At 32.0% G+C, this 16,704-nt stretch overlaps 3 protein-coding genes across 3 annotated transcripts; all 3 read right to left on the reverse strand.

Annotated features, from left to right (window-relative positions):
• Positions 1–3,096: 3,096 nt before the first annotated feature.
• On the reverse strand, positions 3,097–6,937 carry LOC126844340 (uncharacterized). Its single transcript, XM_050582476.1, has 2 exons — positions 6,682–6,937; positions 3,097–5,420 (listed from the first exon to the last, which is right to left on the reverse strand). The coding sequence occupies exons 1-2, from the start codon at positions 6,784–6,786 to the stop codon at positions 3,999–4,001; spliced, it is 1,527 nt and encodes a 508-aa protein (XP_050438433.1). The 5' UTR covers positions 6,787–6,937; the 3' UTR covers positions 3,097–3,998.
• A 2,928-nt stretch (positions 6,938–9,865) lies between these two features.
• LOC126844720 (uncharacterized) lies at positions 9,866–12,350 on the reverse strand. Its single transcript, XM_050583101.1, has 2 exons — positions 12,290–12,350; positions 9,866–11,209 (listed from the first exon to the last, which is right to left on the reverse strand). Exon 2 carries the CDS (start codon positions 11,000–11,002, stop codon positions 9,866–9,868), a length of 1,137 nt encoding a protein of 378 aa, XP_050439058.1. The 5' UTR covers positions 11,003–11,209; positions 12,290–12,350.
• A 1,279-nt stretch (positions 12,351–13,629) lies between these two features.
• Positions 13,630–16,472, reverse strand: LOC126844408 (uncharacterized). The gene is made up of 2 exons (XM_050582585.1): positions 16,257–16,472; positions 13,630–15,167 (listed from the first exon to the last, which is right to left on the reverse strand). Exons 1-2 carry the CDS (start codon positions 16,377–16,379, stop codon positions 13,761–13,763), a joined length of 1,530 nt encoding a protein of 509 aa, XP_050438542.1. The 5' UTR covers positions 16,380–16,472; the 3' UTR covers positions 13,630–13,760.
• Between the last annotated feature and the right edge of the window lie 232 nt (positions 16,473–16,704).

Consider the following 16,704-nt stretch of genomic DNA (forward strand, 5'->3'; position numbering starts at 1 on the left):
AATAGCTAAGACGTTCAGGTAGAAGTCTAGTTTTTCGATAATATGTATACTGTAGACATATTTTGAATTTGTTTTTCACTATCCGACATAGTTTCAATGTACAAATTTATAACTGTTTGAGATAAAAACAAAAATTTAACCCTGTTCTATTCAAATGAAGCGAAATGTCTTGCATAGATCCGTGAGTCACTCCCCCCGGCTCTTAAGATGGATATTTAAGCACTACTGATTATTCTATAGTAAATGGTGAAACCTAAGACTGTATACTTACCCTCAAGTTCATTTAAGTTCCATAAAATTGTCTTAAATTAAAATTTTTTAACATTATAACGTTTTTTAGTGAAACAGTAGTAGTGAAAACCTAAAAAATTATTTATCGTTTTCAGTTAACTAATAGTCTCTCAGCTCAGCTTCGAAGCTAAAAAGAAATATTAATGTTCTTCAGCTTATAAGTTTCTCAAGTCTCGTTTTATATTTGTGAAATGGCTGAACGTAATAAATAATAAAAATGTTGGATCTCTAGCTAAACAATTGTAGAAGTTTTGCTTAATTAAGCTGTTATCAGTCAAACTTACCTTACACCTTTGACTCTAATAAGACATTTTTTTTTGTTATTTTACCATGGCAAGTTCGATATTTTTTTGGTTTGCCGTGATTTAATTTCTAGCATACATATAATTTGTTTTCAAGGAAGTTATGTGTCAATGATTTGGCAGCAGCGTGTCTCTTAACTTTATTACACAATATCTACATAAAATATGCATTCCAATGATATTATGCTACATCTTTTAAAAACGTTTTTGAAGATTTTTTTTTTCATTAATACATGGACAAAAACGGGTCAAGCATTTTTGTACTCCGGACATTATAATACGTCATTTAATACCTTTTTGATTTGATAGGTTTTTACTTATATCTATAGCGTGTATACTCGTCAAGTCGACATGATAATATTATCCATTCAAAATGGTTTTCATACAGGTATGAGTATTTTTTTTAACTCTTCCAATTACTGAATTTCCTCTATCCTCCTTTTCATAATTTCCCTTTAACCGTATTTCACACATAAATAGTAGGTATACAACAGTGTTAAGAAGGTCGACCCGGGGGATGAAACTCCTTTGATCGACCCTCTGCCCTACAACCCCCCTCCCTCGGTGGCTTTATTCGAGTTACAGACGATTTTCTCAAGCGTTAGAATTTAGCTAAGCCGTAACGGTTTTTTTTTTTGGCCCGTTTAATAAAATAAGAAAATGACGAATCGTGCAGACTTACCGAAATTCAAGTGCAGCGTGATCAGAGCCAGGACGAACAAGCAGAGTATAATGAAAACGCTAATGATGGCCGTGCGAGTGGCTTGCATGGTTGCTTTTCCGACTGTTACGCGGGTCCTGTTACCTGGTATCTGGTACCTGTACTGTGCGGTAGTGCGCGGTTACTCGAGGCGTTGCGTTTTATATACTTTTGTGCGCTACCGAAATGCCCGAAATTATCCCGTTTGTTCGCCCTTTATCCGCGGTCCGTGATGAATGCCCCGAAGCCGTCATTACCGTTGCTATTGTGTGTTTTGATAAAATAATAATTGCGTCCGAACCGAGTACCTACGCTGAAATAGCAATTAAGCCCACTTGATACGATTCGGGCACGTCATGTCGATTTGTATTGCAAACAAATCATCGGGATTAGTGGAATAATCATACACAATATTGTATACGTACCCCTATGGTCTTTTTTCGGTGAAAAATGCAAATACCGCGAAAATAAATCAAGACCAGAGACGATGTGGTGGGGGGGGGGCGGCGTTCTTAAGTGTTTTAACATAAATTCAAATATAGGTCACGCGCAAGCGGCGGCTTTTACGTCGTTGGCAATGGTTTCTACTAATCAGCCAGACAATGCTCAATCAAATAATTGTTATTGACCAAGTTCAAATGACTTGAAGTAGCCCATGAAATCGAGATACCAACATCAACACGGAAAACGCACCTGGATCTTGCATCCTTAAAGAGCTACCTAAAAAGCTGGCAATCATCCACCTTACTCACATCTTCAATGCCATCAATGGTGACAAGTCGGTGCACGTTAACTACACGTTACGTAAAACCGCATATATCCCAGTCACGCTAAATCAATAGATAATCCCACAAAATGATTCAGCAAAAGCGACTTCACTAGAAAACGTCATGTACGCCAGAAGAAGTTGCAAATCAAAGAAAAAAATGCGCAAACTGCATTGGTTAATTGGGCGACACTCCGAGCTAAACCTAACCGGCAAACAGCTCCTGTATATATCAATCGTTAAACCGATTTTGATCTATGGTATTCAACTGTGGGGTTATTACATGTAATAATACTCCTGTTGATTTATACTTATAGAGATTTTTTTTAATCATTTCAATAAAAATGTCTTTTGGCAGTTAAAAACAAAAATATATTAAAATGTTTTGTTCAAATTGGAATTCATATATTCTCGTGTCAAAATAACACCACAACGGTACATCCACTGCCGTCTATCCCATACGGCATAAATGATATGCTACAGCGGGCCAGCTCGCTTATTGTGATCACCGGTTTGAATTGAATACATAATTTTCTTGTCATTATCTCTTAGACAAGTAGTTTATAGCATAATATAATATTACCTTATATCAATTATTATTGGTAAGGACGAATTCGATTTATGTACTTTAAACGTGCCAACCAAAAATTTTAACTAACTTAATGGCTATTTTTTTGACAATTTAGCACTTCAACATACCCGTTTAAAATACAAAAAATTGTTCTTAGAATGTCCGATCGATACACCAGTAAAGAAATAATATGTTACAGAAACTCAAGTTCATCATTATTCTTATTAGTGAATTAGTATTAAAAATGAGTAGGAGGAATGTATGAGTGATTGGCGGATACAGAGGAAAGGTGAATTTATTTATAAATACTGTTAAAGGTTAACAATTACAGTTAAATTAGGTTAGGTAAGGTTGTTAATTATTACCAATTATTATACAGTTGAAAGTATATTTTATTTATTAATTAATATTTGTATGAACTAAAATAGGACATACTGTAAATATAATAATACATAAGAAACCTTTTAAATGATTTAAACTTAATTAGCAAATGAAAATTACAAGTCGTTAAGTACAATTAATCATGCAACTTATAAATTAAACAGCTCTATCATATTTTTAATATTTCCAATATCATTTCAATTGAAATTTAAAAAATTATTTTCATATACATTTGTAAGTATTGCAGATACAAAGTGTTACGACATTAGAGATGCTCATACACGTGTCTGATTCATAACTCCAAAAGTAAAAATGTTATTATGATATAATTATAATGATATTAACTTAATGTTTATTCATATTTAAAATTATTATAATGTTATATACAAGTAATGTTAGCATTTTGAAACAATGACAATACTCGATTGTAGTGTTGTATCAATTAGTTAAACAATTTTTATTTTATTTTAGTCAACATTTCAAAATTTTAAATTGTATTTTTTTAAAAATGTTTTATTAGTGTTTATCATTAGTAAAATACGATTTATACTTATATGTATAACCCATGGTTAAAAAAAATATCTATCTATTCTAAACGTCTAAAATATTGTTGATATTTTAAAAATATTTACAAAATGTTATTTAAGTACTATAATATTACTTTCTACGTTTTAATCATATTTAAACCACGTTTTTAAATTATTATTTTTTAATTACCTCCTGTTAAAATAGAATTTCAAATTATTTTAAAAATATTAACACATTTTTGACAACATTTTGAAAACATTAATATTTTTTGCTATACTTGTAATGTTGTTATTAAATTTGGACTATATGTAAAATTATTCCGTTTGCTTGATATAGTTGCTTTAATAAACTTAAAAAAACAGCTTGTCGGTTCCTGAGAGTTGTATGAACCTGTACGTTAATATATTATGTTGTTATGTGTAGAATATGGGCTCAGATCATGTATACCTAGAACCAGTACTATTTCAAGTTTGGTATGTGAAACGTTTCGGGCAACTTCAACTTGCCAGAAAGAAAGAACGAAATAAAACGAAAATCTATGATTTCATGAATACCCCTTAGGTATTCTTGGAGCTGTATGATGTGTTTGCTATACTGTAACGATTGCACGTCTGTGTTTAACCCGATTTTGGGAGGAAAATTATTGGCGCTGAAAAGTGCTTGAACCTGTTGATGTTGTACGCCAAGACCATGCAATTCTTCTATAATTATGTGCTTAAGTTCGGTATTCATCAGTTGTATCTGTTGGGCATACGCTAAACTGAAGCTGTAATTTACAATTTTGATAGACAAATTTTTCAAAGCGTTGATTAATAATACATCAGCGATGCCTAGTAAGTGGATAGCCTTCGAAAGCGGTGTGATTATCATTGCCCTAAAGGAATTCATTTGTAATGTAAATTGTATCTGCATTATGTCGTTGACCATACGTTGCGATAAGCTATTCTGCAACACGAAGGAGTGCTTCCACACGAGATACATTAGATTCACCTTAATCAATCGCATAGTCGTTTCGTGGAGTACAACCGAGTCGTACGGCCGTTTGATCCATTCATTGGGCTGACTGGTAATTATGTACTTATCGCTGTTCAACAGCAACTTGGTCTCTTCCCATTTGGTCATTATTCCTTCCGGTTTCAAAAACAGCACATGGCCTTTGTCGTATATGTCAGACAGCGTTATATATTTGTACGAAAGTCGTTTGGCAAATGAGTGTATTTCACCGAAAAATCCTTTGCCGCTTGTGTTGTAAAGCTTTTGACCGACCTTTATCGTTCTGTACCGATCGTGGTTTTTCACTATTGTGTCTGGATTAGTGATGTATTCGCTTGGCAAATAGTTGTTCAACCGGCATAGATTTACATGTTGAGTAATGTCATTTGCCAGCTGGTCTTCGATCAATTTTTCTTTTGTATTAGAATGCAACAAAATCTGTTTGTCGTCGATCGACTGTAGTCTCAGATAAACTCTCCAAAGCAAGTTGTGCCCCGTGACTTTGCCATAGTACAACCACGAGAGCATGCGCGCTATTGTCACTGTATATTCGTTCAATAATTTCATCATTTTTTCGTTTTTATTCTGCAAGTTTCCATCCAACAACTGGTGAATTCTTAACAAGTAAACTTCCAATAACGCCGAGTTCATACACTGCACTGCTTCCATTTTCTCTTTATACTTCAGTACAACTATTGCCTTCGATTTTAAACACTCAATTTTGCCGTTGCACGATTTCGACAACGTCTCCAATTCCTCTTCGTTAAACTGAAATCGTTTGTGTCCGTCTTCTCCGTTCGATTCCAATGTCTCTACGTCGTTTAACATTTGCACAATATGTTTGTTGTAGACGGGTTCGTCATCGTATGAGTAAATCCAACTGGTTCCCTACACAATGACATGCGAATAAAAATCCAATTATAATAACAGTGACCTAACACAGGACAAGACAGTCTCGTCACCACTAAAATATGGACTCGGGTTGGAGATTTCCGAGACAATCATTTCAAAGCAATCAGTAAATTTGTATTTAAAATACACTAAAAATCTAGTTAAACGAGTAGTTGACGTTGTTCAACATTGTCAAAATTTGGTGCAATCCATTGTTATTTTTTTTAGCGCATTCTTATTAACAGTAAACTATTAGGTTAATTTGTATCTGAACATTTTATGAAAATAAAACAATACTTTAAAGTTGTGCTTTTATATATTTTTTTAGTTATATTAATATCTTAAATATTTCAAAATTATGAATTTATTGCGGTAACAATAATACCACACTTCACTCTTTCTCCCGTCTAAAATTTTAAACTTTAATAACTTTAAAAGTCAATAACTAAAGTTGGTTATCAACCAGTCAAAATAGTCAGAAAATTATTCTTAATTTGAAAAGTTAATAAAATAGATAGGTTACCGTTTAAACAGCTTCAGTTTATAAGGTTTTAACACATAAGGGGTGGGGTTAAAACATTTAATATTTTCAAAGATATTGACTGTTTCATAGTTAGTTAATCATCCTGTAAACGATGTCTCCTAAATGTATGTCAGTTGCATAATAATTTTATGTAGAATTCGAATTTTTTATCACTAAGATTTAGAAGGTTTACAACATAACACGTTAAAATTTTTAAATACTTTCACCAAAAAAGTTGGTGACAAGTTTGAAAATGTTAAATGTATTATGATAATTTATTATAATTGTAAAGAATAGACTGTATAGTTAAACGATTAAGATTATGTATGTATTTTATAAAATTAATAGGTCTAAACTCTAAGGTATTAATAATGAGTGAAAATGTTATAGTCCTATTTATGGTTATTGTAGTTTTTTTGCATTTCAGTTGTACAAAAAAAGTAATATTATTCAGTAAAGTAATATTTATTTGTATTGATATTGTTTTAGGAAGATGGAAAAAAATATTGTATCATCAGGAATCAAAACGTTATAACATAATAATGTAAATCATATAGGTATTTGTATTAAATTTTTGGAAATGGGTATAACGTGTGCGTACAGCGACCTACAATATACCCAAGTCAAAAAATATGATTTCCTAGTCGAGCTAACGTTTAAATCTGATAACTATCTAATCTAATATCTATCTTATGTTATTTATTATATTACAAATAAACGAAACCGGTATACTACTTGAATAGTGTTTCCAGTATATCTTGCTGCTACAGACGTGTAAAATAATTGAATTAAACATAAAAAAATAAATACAACACTTTGTGTGGGGCCAGCGACGTACATCGTCAAATGTATAGTTTTGTCGTTTGTAAAATCAGTACAAAAATATTAAACAACGACAATTCGGTTGGTAAAACCTAAAGAGTAAGTGCTAATAGTAAGAGTGTTAATACCTTAAAAGTACGATTTGTATCTCACCAATATGAATCGCAAATAAGTTAGTGTATTATTTTATCCGCAGATGTTCTTTGACGCAAGTAAAGCATACACCATAAACAAGACGTTTATTTACAATAGAAAGAAGCCCGTTGAGCAACGTTATTTATTATAGACATGTATATATTATTATGATGATATATTTTTTCACAATATTATTTATGATTTATAGTATTACATTTTAAAGCTGTTATATACAATACATATATATATAACAGTATTATATATAATACTGGAGCTAAATTGAAAAAAAAGTTTTATTATTAATTAAAAATAATAATTAATGATGTCATTATTATATTTTTGTAATGTCTTATAAACAGTTTTATTTTATATTAAATTACACACACATTTTTTTTGATTATTGTGTATGTCGTCTAAAAAACAAGATTGTATTAAAACTTAATTATTAGCTTTTAAAAATATTTTATAAATACCTAGGTATATTAATGATATTTCTGGCGTTCCTTTTAACTCGAGGTACACAATTTCGATTTGTATTTTTTTATTTTCAGCTTAACTGAGCGTTATGCTTTGTATTGTATTTTACAAAGTTTCAATGATGCGTGTATGCCTAAAGATAACACGAGACAATGTCTGTAGTAGAGGAAACTTTTATAAGAGCGGTCATTATAAAAGTTTTGTATTGATCAAAAGCAGTCTTTAAACCTGAATGTAGACACTTTAAAAGGAAAGTTATTTTAGGTATTCGCTTTAATGATTAAACCCTCTGGAAAACATCTAATGAAAGTTCCTTCAGGTTCAATAACAATTTAAATAATTTTCTTTGATCAGTATAAACATTACCTATACTGTATTATAAGTTTGGAGTTCTTTGATGCGATATATATAATTAAAGGATCCGTCATAGTGACCTCGTCAATAAACCTTTGATACACTTTTACAGATGAATAACCGCGATAGCGATGGTCTAGTTAGAATAAACTGTTTAGAATAAGTAGTAGTAAAAGAATAAGTTCAAATAATTTCAGACTAATAATTATTATGACGATCATTATTAATTACACAGGTCTCATTTTATTTTTTCCATAACATCAATTCTTGAAAACAAATTTATGACATTTTTTCGTTTTTTTTTAAACCATAAAATTATTTTGTCTAGCGTTTTTGGCTATTTTATTAACAAGTTGACTGATTCAACTCTCAAAAGCTCAAAGCTCTAATATAGCTTACCAGTCAACTTGTTAATCACATAAAACTGACGCATACCTATTAAGATGTTCTATCGGCAACCAAAATTGCCACGGAAATGTCTATTTAAATAGTTTTATAAATTAATATAAAAATAATAGTTATTTTAATCATAATTTAAAATAAATTATGGGATCGTCTAATCTATGACATATATATATGTACTTAGGGGGAAATTATGTATTATTATTATTCTGAAGAATTAATCATCAAAAATTCTCAGCGGACCTTTATTTTATTTCATTAAAGCCTAAACCCAAAACATTTGTTTTAAGTGTCAAGTGTTTGTACTCATAGATATATAATTTGTAGACCGTTGTCGTTGTATTTTGTTTCTGCTCCCGTGACTTATTTTATGTACAACATGCAAATAAAACATAACATATAAACTTGTAGCGGTTTCTGCGTTCATTAATAACATTCAGGATCAAAATATTTATTACTACAACTATATGTCGTCTATATTTTACGAGGATACAATATAAAAACATAAAAATAATTCAGTATAATTTATTCATAGTTATTTTCTTAAAATTCATAATAGCAGTATGAAACAAAAGCTAAAAATTATATAAAGAGTTGTTTTTCTATTAAAGTGTAATTAAGATTATTGTTAAATACAAATTGTAATAGAAATAAAAATTGGAAATTGTTACTGCACATATGCTGATACGTTGTTGTTATATTTACATATATATATAAATGTTATATAATATACGAGTACTACAAAAGAAATAAAGCAAAATAACATATAATATTATGGTATAATATATACGGTTATGTGGAAGTAGGTCTGGTTTCTTAAACGTTCAGTGCTGAACTAACCCAGATTTTCCTCTTGATATTTGTATTATGTCAGATCTTGTTGTAAGAAATTAATGTTATCGGAAAATATGAATATTTTGTAAATTATTTGTTTCTCATACTTGAAGGTACATAGTTTTCTATATTTTTCAATACTTAAAAAATTGTCATATTTATCCCTTACACAGAAAAAATATGGATTTCGTTTTTCCAAACAGGAACATTTATTTTTTAATTAGGTACATAAATATGTAGACAACAAATTAAAAATTCGTTTTTTTTTATTATTCAACAAGTGAGATTTTTTACAACATTTTTTTTATATAATAATATTGTATATATTGTTAATGTTAGAGCTACTAATAAAATACAACTGAAATTTAACTTTTGGAATAATTCAAATTCTTTATTAGTCTTACAGTTCATTACATGTTAAATTTTAGTAAAATATTACTATGCGATAAATAGTTGATTGGAATTAATATGAACATGAGTTCATAAACATATGAAGTGCATATAATTACATAGTGTTAGTTTATTTTACAACATTTTTTATATAAACAAAAACGACGACGAAAAAAAAAAAATAAATTCGTCATAAATCGTATAATATAATAATAATAATAATAATTACAATGGCTGTAAGAAATAATCTGTATTAGATAATAATTGTTGATAGGAACACAAATTTAATAAATCAAAATTCTACCTAATGAAAATAATAAACAAAATATCAGCATGTATATATTATTTCTTAAATATTTTTATTTTTATTATTACTAATTTACTAAATTAATAACACTTTATTCAAAATAATTGTTTAATAACCGTTTTTCCACATCTTGACAATATATTGATAATATTATATATATATATATATATGTATATAATATACAATATATATTATGTTTTATGACGCATTACAAGCCATGAAAAATGTATCACCCAGACTCCGTTTGCTGGCGAAGAAAAAGTTAAGTAAATGAAAGTCAATCGGCAACATGGTTTCTCGGACTTTTTTTATGTAGTCTTCGAACTGGTGGGTGTTTTCTAAGAAAAGTGGCGATTTCAAATCCACCTCGTCGTCGATTACTGAAGGTATATTTTTAGGGACGTCGAATACAGAGTCCTCATCGTACAGGTGCGCATCAAGCTCCAATAGATCTGCCTTGATGATATCTTTCAGTTCGCCGTTCATATCGTCTAGTTGGGAGTGAAACCACCGGTTGTGACTTTCGTCCACGATATGGGTGCTCAAGATTTTTATAACGTTTCTAAGCACCAGATCTTGGATGTTCAGATCCGTGACGGTAATCTTCAGCGATTGTAATATGCCATTTTGGAAAGCCATTATCTTCGGCAGTGCATCTTCGACTCCCATTCGATCTATGAGCATTTTTAACACCGTACAGTGTTTCCACACAAAGTGCAGGAGCATCGTTTTGAGTACGCGCAATGCCGGTTCGTGGAATCTCAGCATCTGTTCGAGCGGCTGTCGGTCCGGTCTGCAAGCACAAGAGTTGACCAACAATTTCGTATCTTCCCAATTGACTCCCGGTGTTTTCCTTATTACATTTCGGTACCGGTCCACCTCGCACTTCATTGTGCCGGAAAACTTAGCCCAAATCGAACTGGCAGTGTCGTACACTCGGTTTAGCCACGTGGACTTGGCTTCGGGGTTGTCGTACAGTGCTCGGCTTAGCGTGATCACTAGGCTGTCTATTTCGTTGCTATCTCTTGGAAGATAACCGTGCATTTGGCAAAGGTCTAGGTGCTGTGACAGGTCGTCGTCCAGACGTTTGACCGTATCGGCCTTTGAGTCATTTTCGACATTGCTCAAGTCGGCATCCGGTATCAATCGCACATACAATTGCCACAACCAGTTGTGCGCCGGGACTTTCATGAGCAACAACAACGAGATCATGCGTTCCACAGTCGTCCGCCACATCTGGATCACATCAGAACTTGGCACGTTTTCCTCGTCCGACAACAGTTTGGAAACGATAGGCTTTAATATAACACCGTTCATGCATTGGACCGTTTCCATTTTATGTTTGTATTTGACCACAGACCTCGCCTTGTTCCGCAGGCATGTGATTTCATCGTTGCACGTGTTTGTCAACAGTTCGATGTCGGTGTTTTCTAAACGAAACGATTCACTCTTTGTCGCCAAAGTTTCTACATCGTTCAACTGTTCTACCACCGTATAGTTGTATACTTCGTCTTGTTGATATTGGTGTATCCACCGAAGTCCCTGCACACAGTAATACATACAATTCAACGATACACAATATAGGCTAAACATACTAGGGCCATGTCATGCCAATCCATCTAATGAGTGTGCTAGTGGATTTTCCAAATACCTCAAATTTATAAATCCTATGCAGCTAATAAAAAAAAATTGTCCATTAAAAATTATGAATCAAAAGAGTATAGTTTGGTGTGTCAGAATAAAAAAAATTGTTTTTAAAACATTAACCTTGAGTTAATTCCAAAAACATTTGTCTTTCTTCACTTTTCCTATTTAATGGAACTATCTTATAGGATATATAAGTTTGAGGCTTTTAAAAAATCCACTCGCACACACATTAGGTGATTTGGCATGGAATGTAATATGTAATGAAATGAGTAATATATATATATATATTACTATATGTATGTACTATTATATATGTATGTATTTATTACTTTTAAATTATGCTAGAATAGTATAATTGTATATTATCTTTTATAAGGATTTGCCTATAAATGTTTAAAAATGGTCCCTATAGGAAAATTTGAGGTCAATACGTGATAAAAAATAGTTTTTAATAGAAATGAGTAATTCTTAAATGTTAAAACTTCTTGAATCATTAATACATAATTAGAAAAATACAAATTTCAAAAATAATTTTGGTTCGTTTTTAATTTGATTGAATAACACGTTTTTTTTCTAAACTTTTAAAATGTATTACAAATAATAGTAAAACAATTTAACAATATATTTGATACACCTATTATTTCTATATTTTGTTGTTTAAATTATTTGTTAAAAATGTTTAATTAATAAAAAAAATAACCTCTTTTTTTTACTAATTTGTAGATCTTAAAATAAAATACGAGTTTGAAATTTTACCTCTAACTAGTTACGGTATGAGTTAAAATACAACAAAATAATAACTTTACCAAGATAGGATAATGTATATTACCATACTAAAATGTTGCTATTTCAAAAGTGTTAAGAATATCAGAAAAACTGTTTAGGTGTTAATTTTATAAAGTATGAATTTGCGCTACCTTAAATTATTATTCTGTATAATATAATATGATAAATATTATAAAATATGAGTATTACTTGAATGCCATTGCCGTTAATGTCTTTTACTAGTTCCGCCGCAGCTTTCCCGGTGTACCATAGATTAATTAAGAAAATATAAAACAAAGTCATTCCAAAAATTGGTTTGGGATAAATTATTTTCATTGTCAAGTGCGTTGTTATTTTACATAAGAAACTGTGTAAAAGTAAAAAGAATACTATTTCAAATTAAACTTGAACACAGTCAATGTTGACAGCGTATTCTTTGTTATTTACAAATGTTTTCTTTCTGTTACAAACATAAAACAAATATGGATAGAAGAAAAACATGGTTCAAAACACATTTGTATTGCCCTAGATTGTATTTTATTGAAAAACAATTTTGTTTATTTTATCTTTGATGAATAGTTGAAAATGTACTGTTTTTACAATGATGTGTTTTTATTATTATTTCTGGGCCCACGAAATCATGGAACTCTATAGATCAGATATCGTACCTGAAAGGTACAAAAATCCGGTCAAGAATTTAAAAAGTTTACCCCTTCCCCTTTGAAATCGAAAAAAACACCCAAAAAATATACATATTTTTCAAAGCGTTTTTTTGAAAGTGATTTTATCACTTTCTGTTGTAATGATTCCTGTAGATTTGTGACTTACCCCTAATGTGCTTCATCCCCACTAAATGGTCTGCTGTACTTGCTTTTCAACAATAGTTTATGTGGTTCGAACATAGTCGAACTGTTTAACTCATTTAAATTATAGCCTATGATATTCTAAAATTTTAAAATATTTGTTTGTGTCATAAACTGTTTGATACTTGAATAACATTTTCGCAATATTTAAAGAAAAAAAATCCGAGTATCAACACTACAAGCTGATACATAAAAATATGGATAAGTAAAATCTCTTAAACTCTCCGTATTTTCTTATGTAAGTGATTTTTATCACGGTTAATAATTATGAACATAGGTCAACCTAGCCGTGGATCTCAAAAATGAATTCTCTTCATTTAGTTAAAAAAAAAAATTATTAATAATCACCTAATAAGATATTATTTGGAGAAACTTCTTACATTTTACTCGATAAACCACCAGAACAATGAATGCCAAACTTTTGTTTTATTAATAACTATTATTAACTTGTTCTTCAAAAGGGTTTAACAAAACATTTAATTACCTATTTTTCAGGTGATTAATAATAATGCTGGAGTTGCTTTTTGTTCTACGGATTTTTGAAACAATACTTTCTTCTTACGGCGAAATTCAATTATATTATTAGAAGTAGTTTGATTTTGTTAATTTGATTGTTTCGAAATGGTTTTCGGAATAGTATAGCTGTTATTTAAAATTAGGAGATTTGATGATTTATATAAAAATAAATTAAATATATAATTTCAGTTTATTGTTATTTCAATATCCAAGAGTTATAATAATGTTATAGTAATACAATAATAATAATAATAATAATATATAGTTATAAAAACTACAGTGGAAAGGTTTTTTTTTGCACATTATCCACGAAGAACTTCAAAATAAAATGTTTCGTACAGTTTAGACTTGCCGGCGAGGAAGTATTTAACGAAATTAAAGTCCACCGGTGCCATAATGTTTTTTACGATACCCGCGTAATCTCGAAGATTGGCGATGTGTTCAAAGTACGTCAACTCGGATGTATTTGATTCCATTTTCATCTTGGCCAGCAACGGCGAATCGAACAGCGTTTGTGCATGATGTGAGGACACACCGAGTTCCCGTAGATCTTCCAAGACGATGTTCTTCACTTCCTCGATCATCGCCGCCGCTTGGCTGGCAAAACTTCTGATGAAATCGATATCTTTATTGATGATGATTTCTAGGTTTACAATGAAATTTTCGAACACCGGATCTTCGAGGCCCAGATCCCGGACGGCCGTCGACAGTGGCGCGGTTAGCTGCTTGTGGAAGACATTTAGCTTGCGAGTGGTCGACGCATCGATGGCGATTTTGGGCAAAGATTGGTCCAGCATGTCTTGCAACATGGCACAGTGTATCCACGCCAGGTACAGTAGGTTGGCCTGGACCGCGCGCATTGCCAACCGATGGTATCCCGTGAAGTCGAACGGTCGCAGAACGAACGCGTGTAGACCGTCGGGCTTGTTGACGTTGAACAGCAACTTGGTGTTCTCCCAGTTTATTTGTATCCCGGATTTTTCCAACAGGTCGTCTTCGTCGGGATAAGTGTGCGACAGCGACAGGAACTTAATGTCGAACTGGTCGGCAAAATCATACACGCTGCTCAGGAACGGATCGTCGGGCTGGTTGACTTCATAAAGTTTCCGGCCGAGTACGATTACTTGTTTGTCTTCGTCCGCTTGATTGGCCGGCGTCAGACCGTAATTCGCTGGTAGATAGTTGTTTTGTCGGCACAGGTCCAGATGCTGCGCCAATTCTGACATCAACATTTCTTTGCCTTTTGAGTCTTTGGCCACTTTTTCGTAAACCGCCGGGTTCTCGGCCACCGACACTCTGAGGAACAAGTGCCACAGGTAATTGTGCGTCTGGACTTTGAAGAAATACATAAGCGACAACATGCGCCACACTATCCGTTTGTACTGGTTCACACTGCCCCTGGACACGCTCTTTAAAGTGACCTGCCGTTTTATGCGATGGTCGCCGTCGTAGACTTTCGGCACTATAATCGTCATCAAGACCGCGTTCATGCATTGAATGCACTCTACTTTTGAATTGTATTTTACTATGGCCGCCGTCTTTTCCATGGCACATTGTTTGTCGCCTTCGCAAGGTGTTGTCAGTCTTTCGATGTCACCAGAGTCAATTTGATACGCGTCCTGTGCCAAGGTTTCTATATCGTACAACGCACCCACCGCGTCCGCATCGTACACTACCTCGTCTTGATACTTGTAAATCCAATGAATTCCCTGTGAAAAAAAACATAATAATAACAATAACCCATTTATCAAAAAAGCCACGCATGCAGTACAAGTGACAGCCTACACGTTTTTGTTATTGCGCCAATAATAATATGTATAACATTATAATAAAATTTAAGATAATATGACATTCAAAAATATCATAGTGCAATACTGAAAATGTGACGGCCGTAAAACTATAACCGAACAATATCCATTGAGTATAATATAGGTACTTAATACTTATTGCAATGGCTTATTTAGGAATTTGTTTAGGGGGTGATGAAATAAAGAATTATACAAAGGCCCGTGGTGGGCTTCACCCCCAAACTACCCTCCTCCCCCAAATAGTTAGCCCCAAACAATAAAACAACAAGGACAATAAACATTGCACATTTTATTTTTATATATACATTTTTTATTTTCCACCTCAAACTTATGACTCTACTACCATCTATATAATGAACGTTAAAATATATACAATTGTAATATAGTAGGGGTATTTTAACATTATTTTCTTATATACTGTCATAGTTGTGTGTATGATATCTATAACACATTCCAGTTTTCTATTTTTGAGACTTATCTCATAACTTCATCTGGATAATTTTTATTGATCGGTAACACGCCATTAAGCCCAACCCATTTAGTCTGTCCTAATAATAAAAGTGTATGTATACTAATTACTAATTTATAATAATTAAACTTCATTAATAAATAGGAAAATGATAAAATATTTACTTCTGTCATATTCCAGCATGAAAAAAAAATGGAAGCAGAATACACTTATAGGTAATAATTGGAGTCGGATGGGGCCAACGTTTAGTGGGAAAAGCCAGCCTATTATTCAGCGATACGATTACTCATTACCGCGTTTAGAATAGTTAGAAAACAGATATATATATATACATATAAGCAATATTATATTGAAAAATACGAAAAAACTTAACTACCAAAAAAAAGCCCCATGGGGGGGATGGGTTCTATCCTCCTCCATGCGGAGCTAGCAGTGGTGACAACAGCAAATTTTCAAACTTTAAATGTTTTACATTGAATTATCGAAATTAGTAATAATCGAATGATGTGCTATACTATTACTTGAATGATGTTGTGTCCACCTGTTATTGCTTCCACTATTGGCGTGCATGTGATTTGAAACAAGCATACCAGGATAATTCCAGCAATTCGTTTGGGGTTTAATGGTTTCATGATCAAATTCATTTTTCACACCACAGCAATTGAATGTAATATGGAGGAAAATATTACAATCAGACAATAATGGTTTTTTTTTCACGTATCGTTAACGGAAATATTATACTGTTTACCAACAGATGTCTTTGTGACGCACTTGAAAAAATAAACATAACGCCTTTTAGTAGTAACGTCGAAAAAGCTGAACTCAATAAAATATATTATAATATTATTATTAAAAAAAAATATTATTTGTTTACTATACGGCACCCGTATTATCCAACTGTACAACAATTACGGACAGTTGTGTTGTATCGAACAATAAATGTGCAGTAGTCAATTTTGTTTTTTACTT

Source organism: Adelges cooleyi, unplaced genomic scaffold (assembly GCF_023614345.1).
Source record: "Adelges cooleyi isolate 19-005CV unplaced genomic scaffold, UGA_ACOO_1.1 ACOO_flye_CR_arks_rails_tigmint_CR_PRNA_651, whole genome shotgun sequence".
Classification (NCBI taxonomy): Eukaryota; Metazoa; Arthropoda; class Insecta; order Hemiptera; family Adelgidae; genus Adelges; species Adelges cooleyi.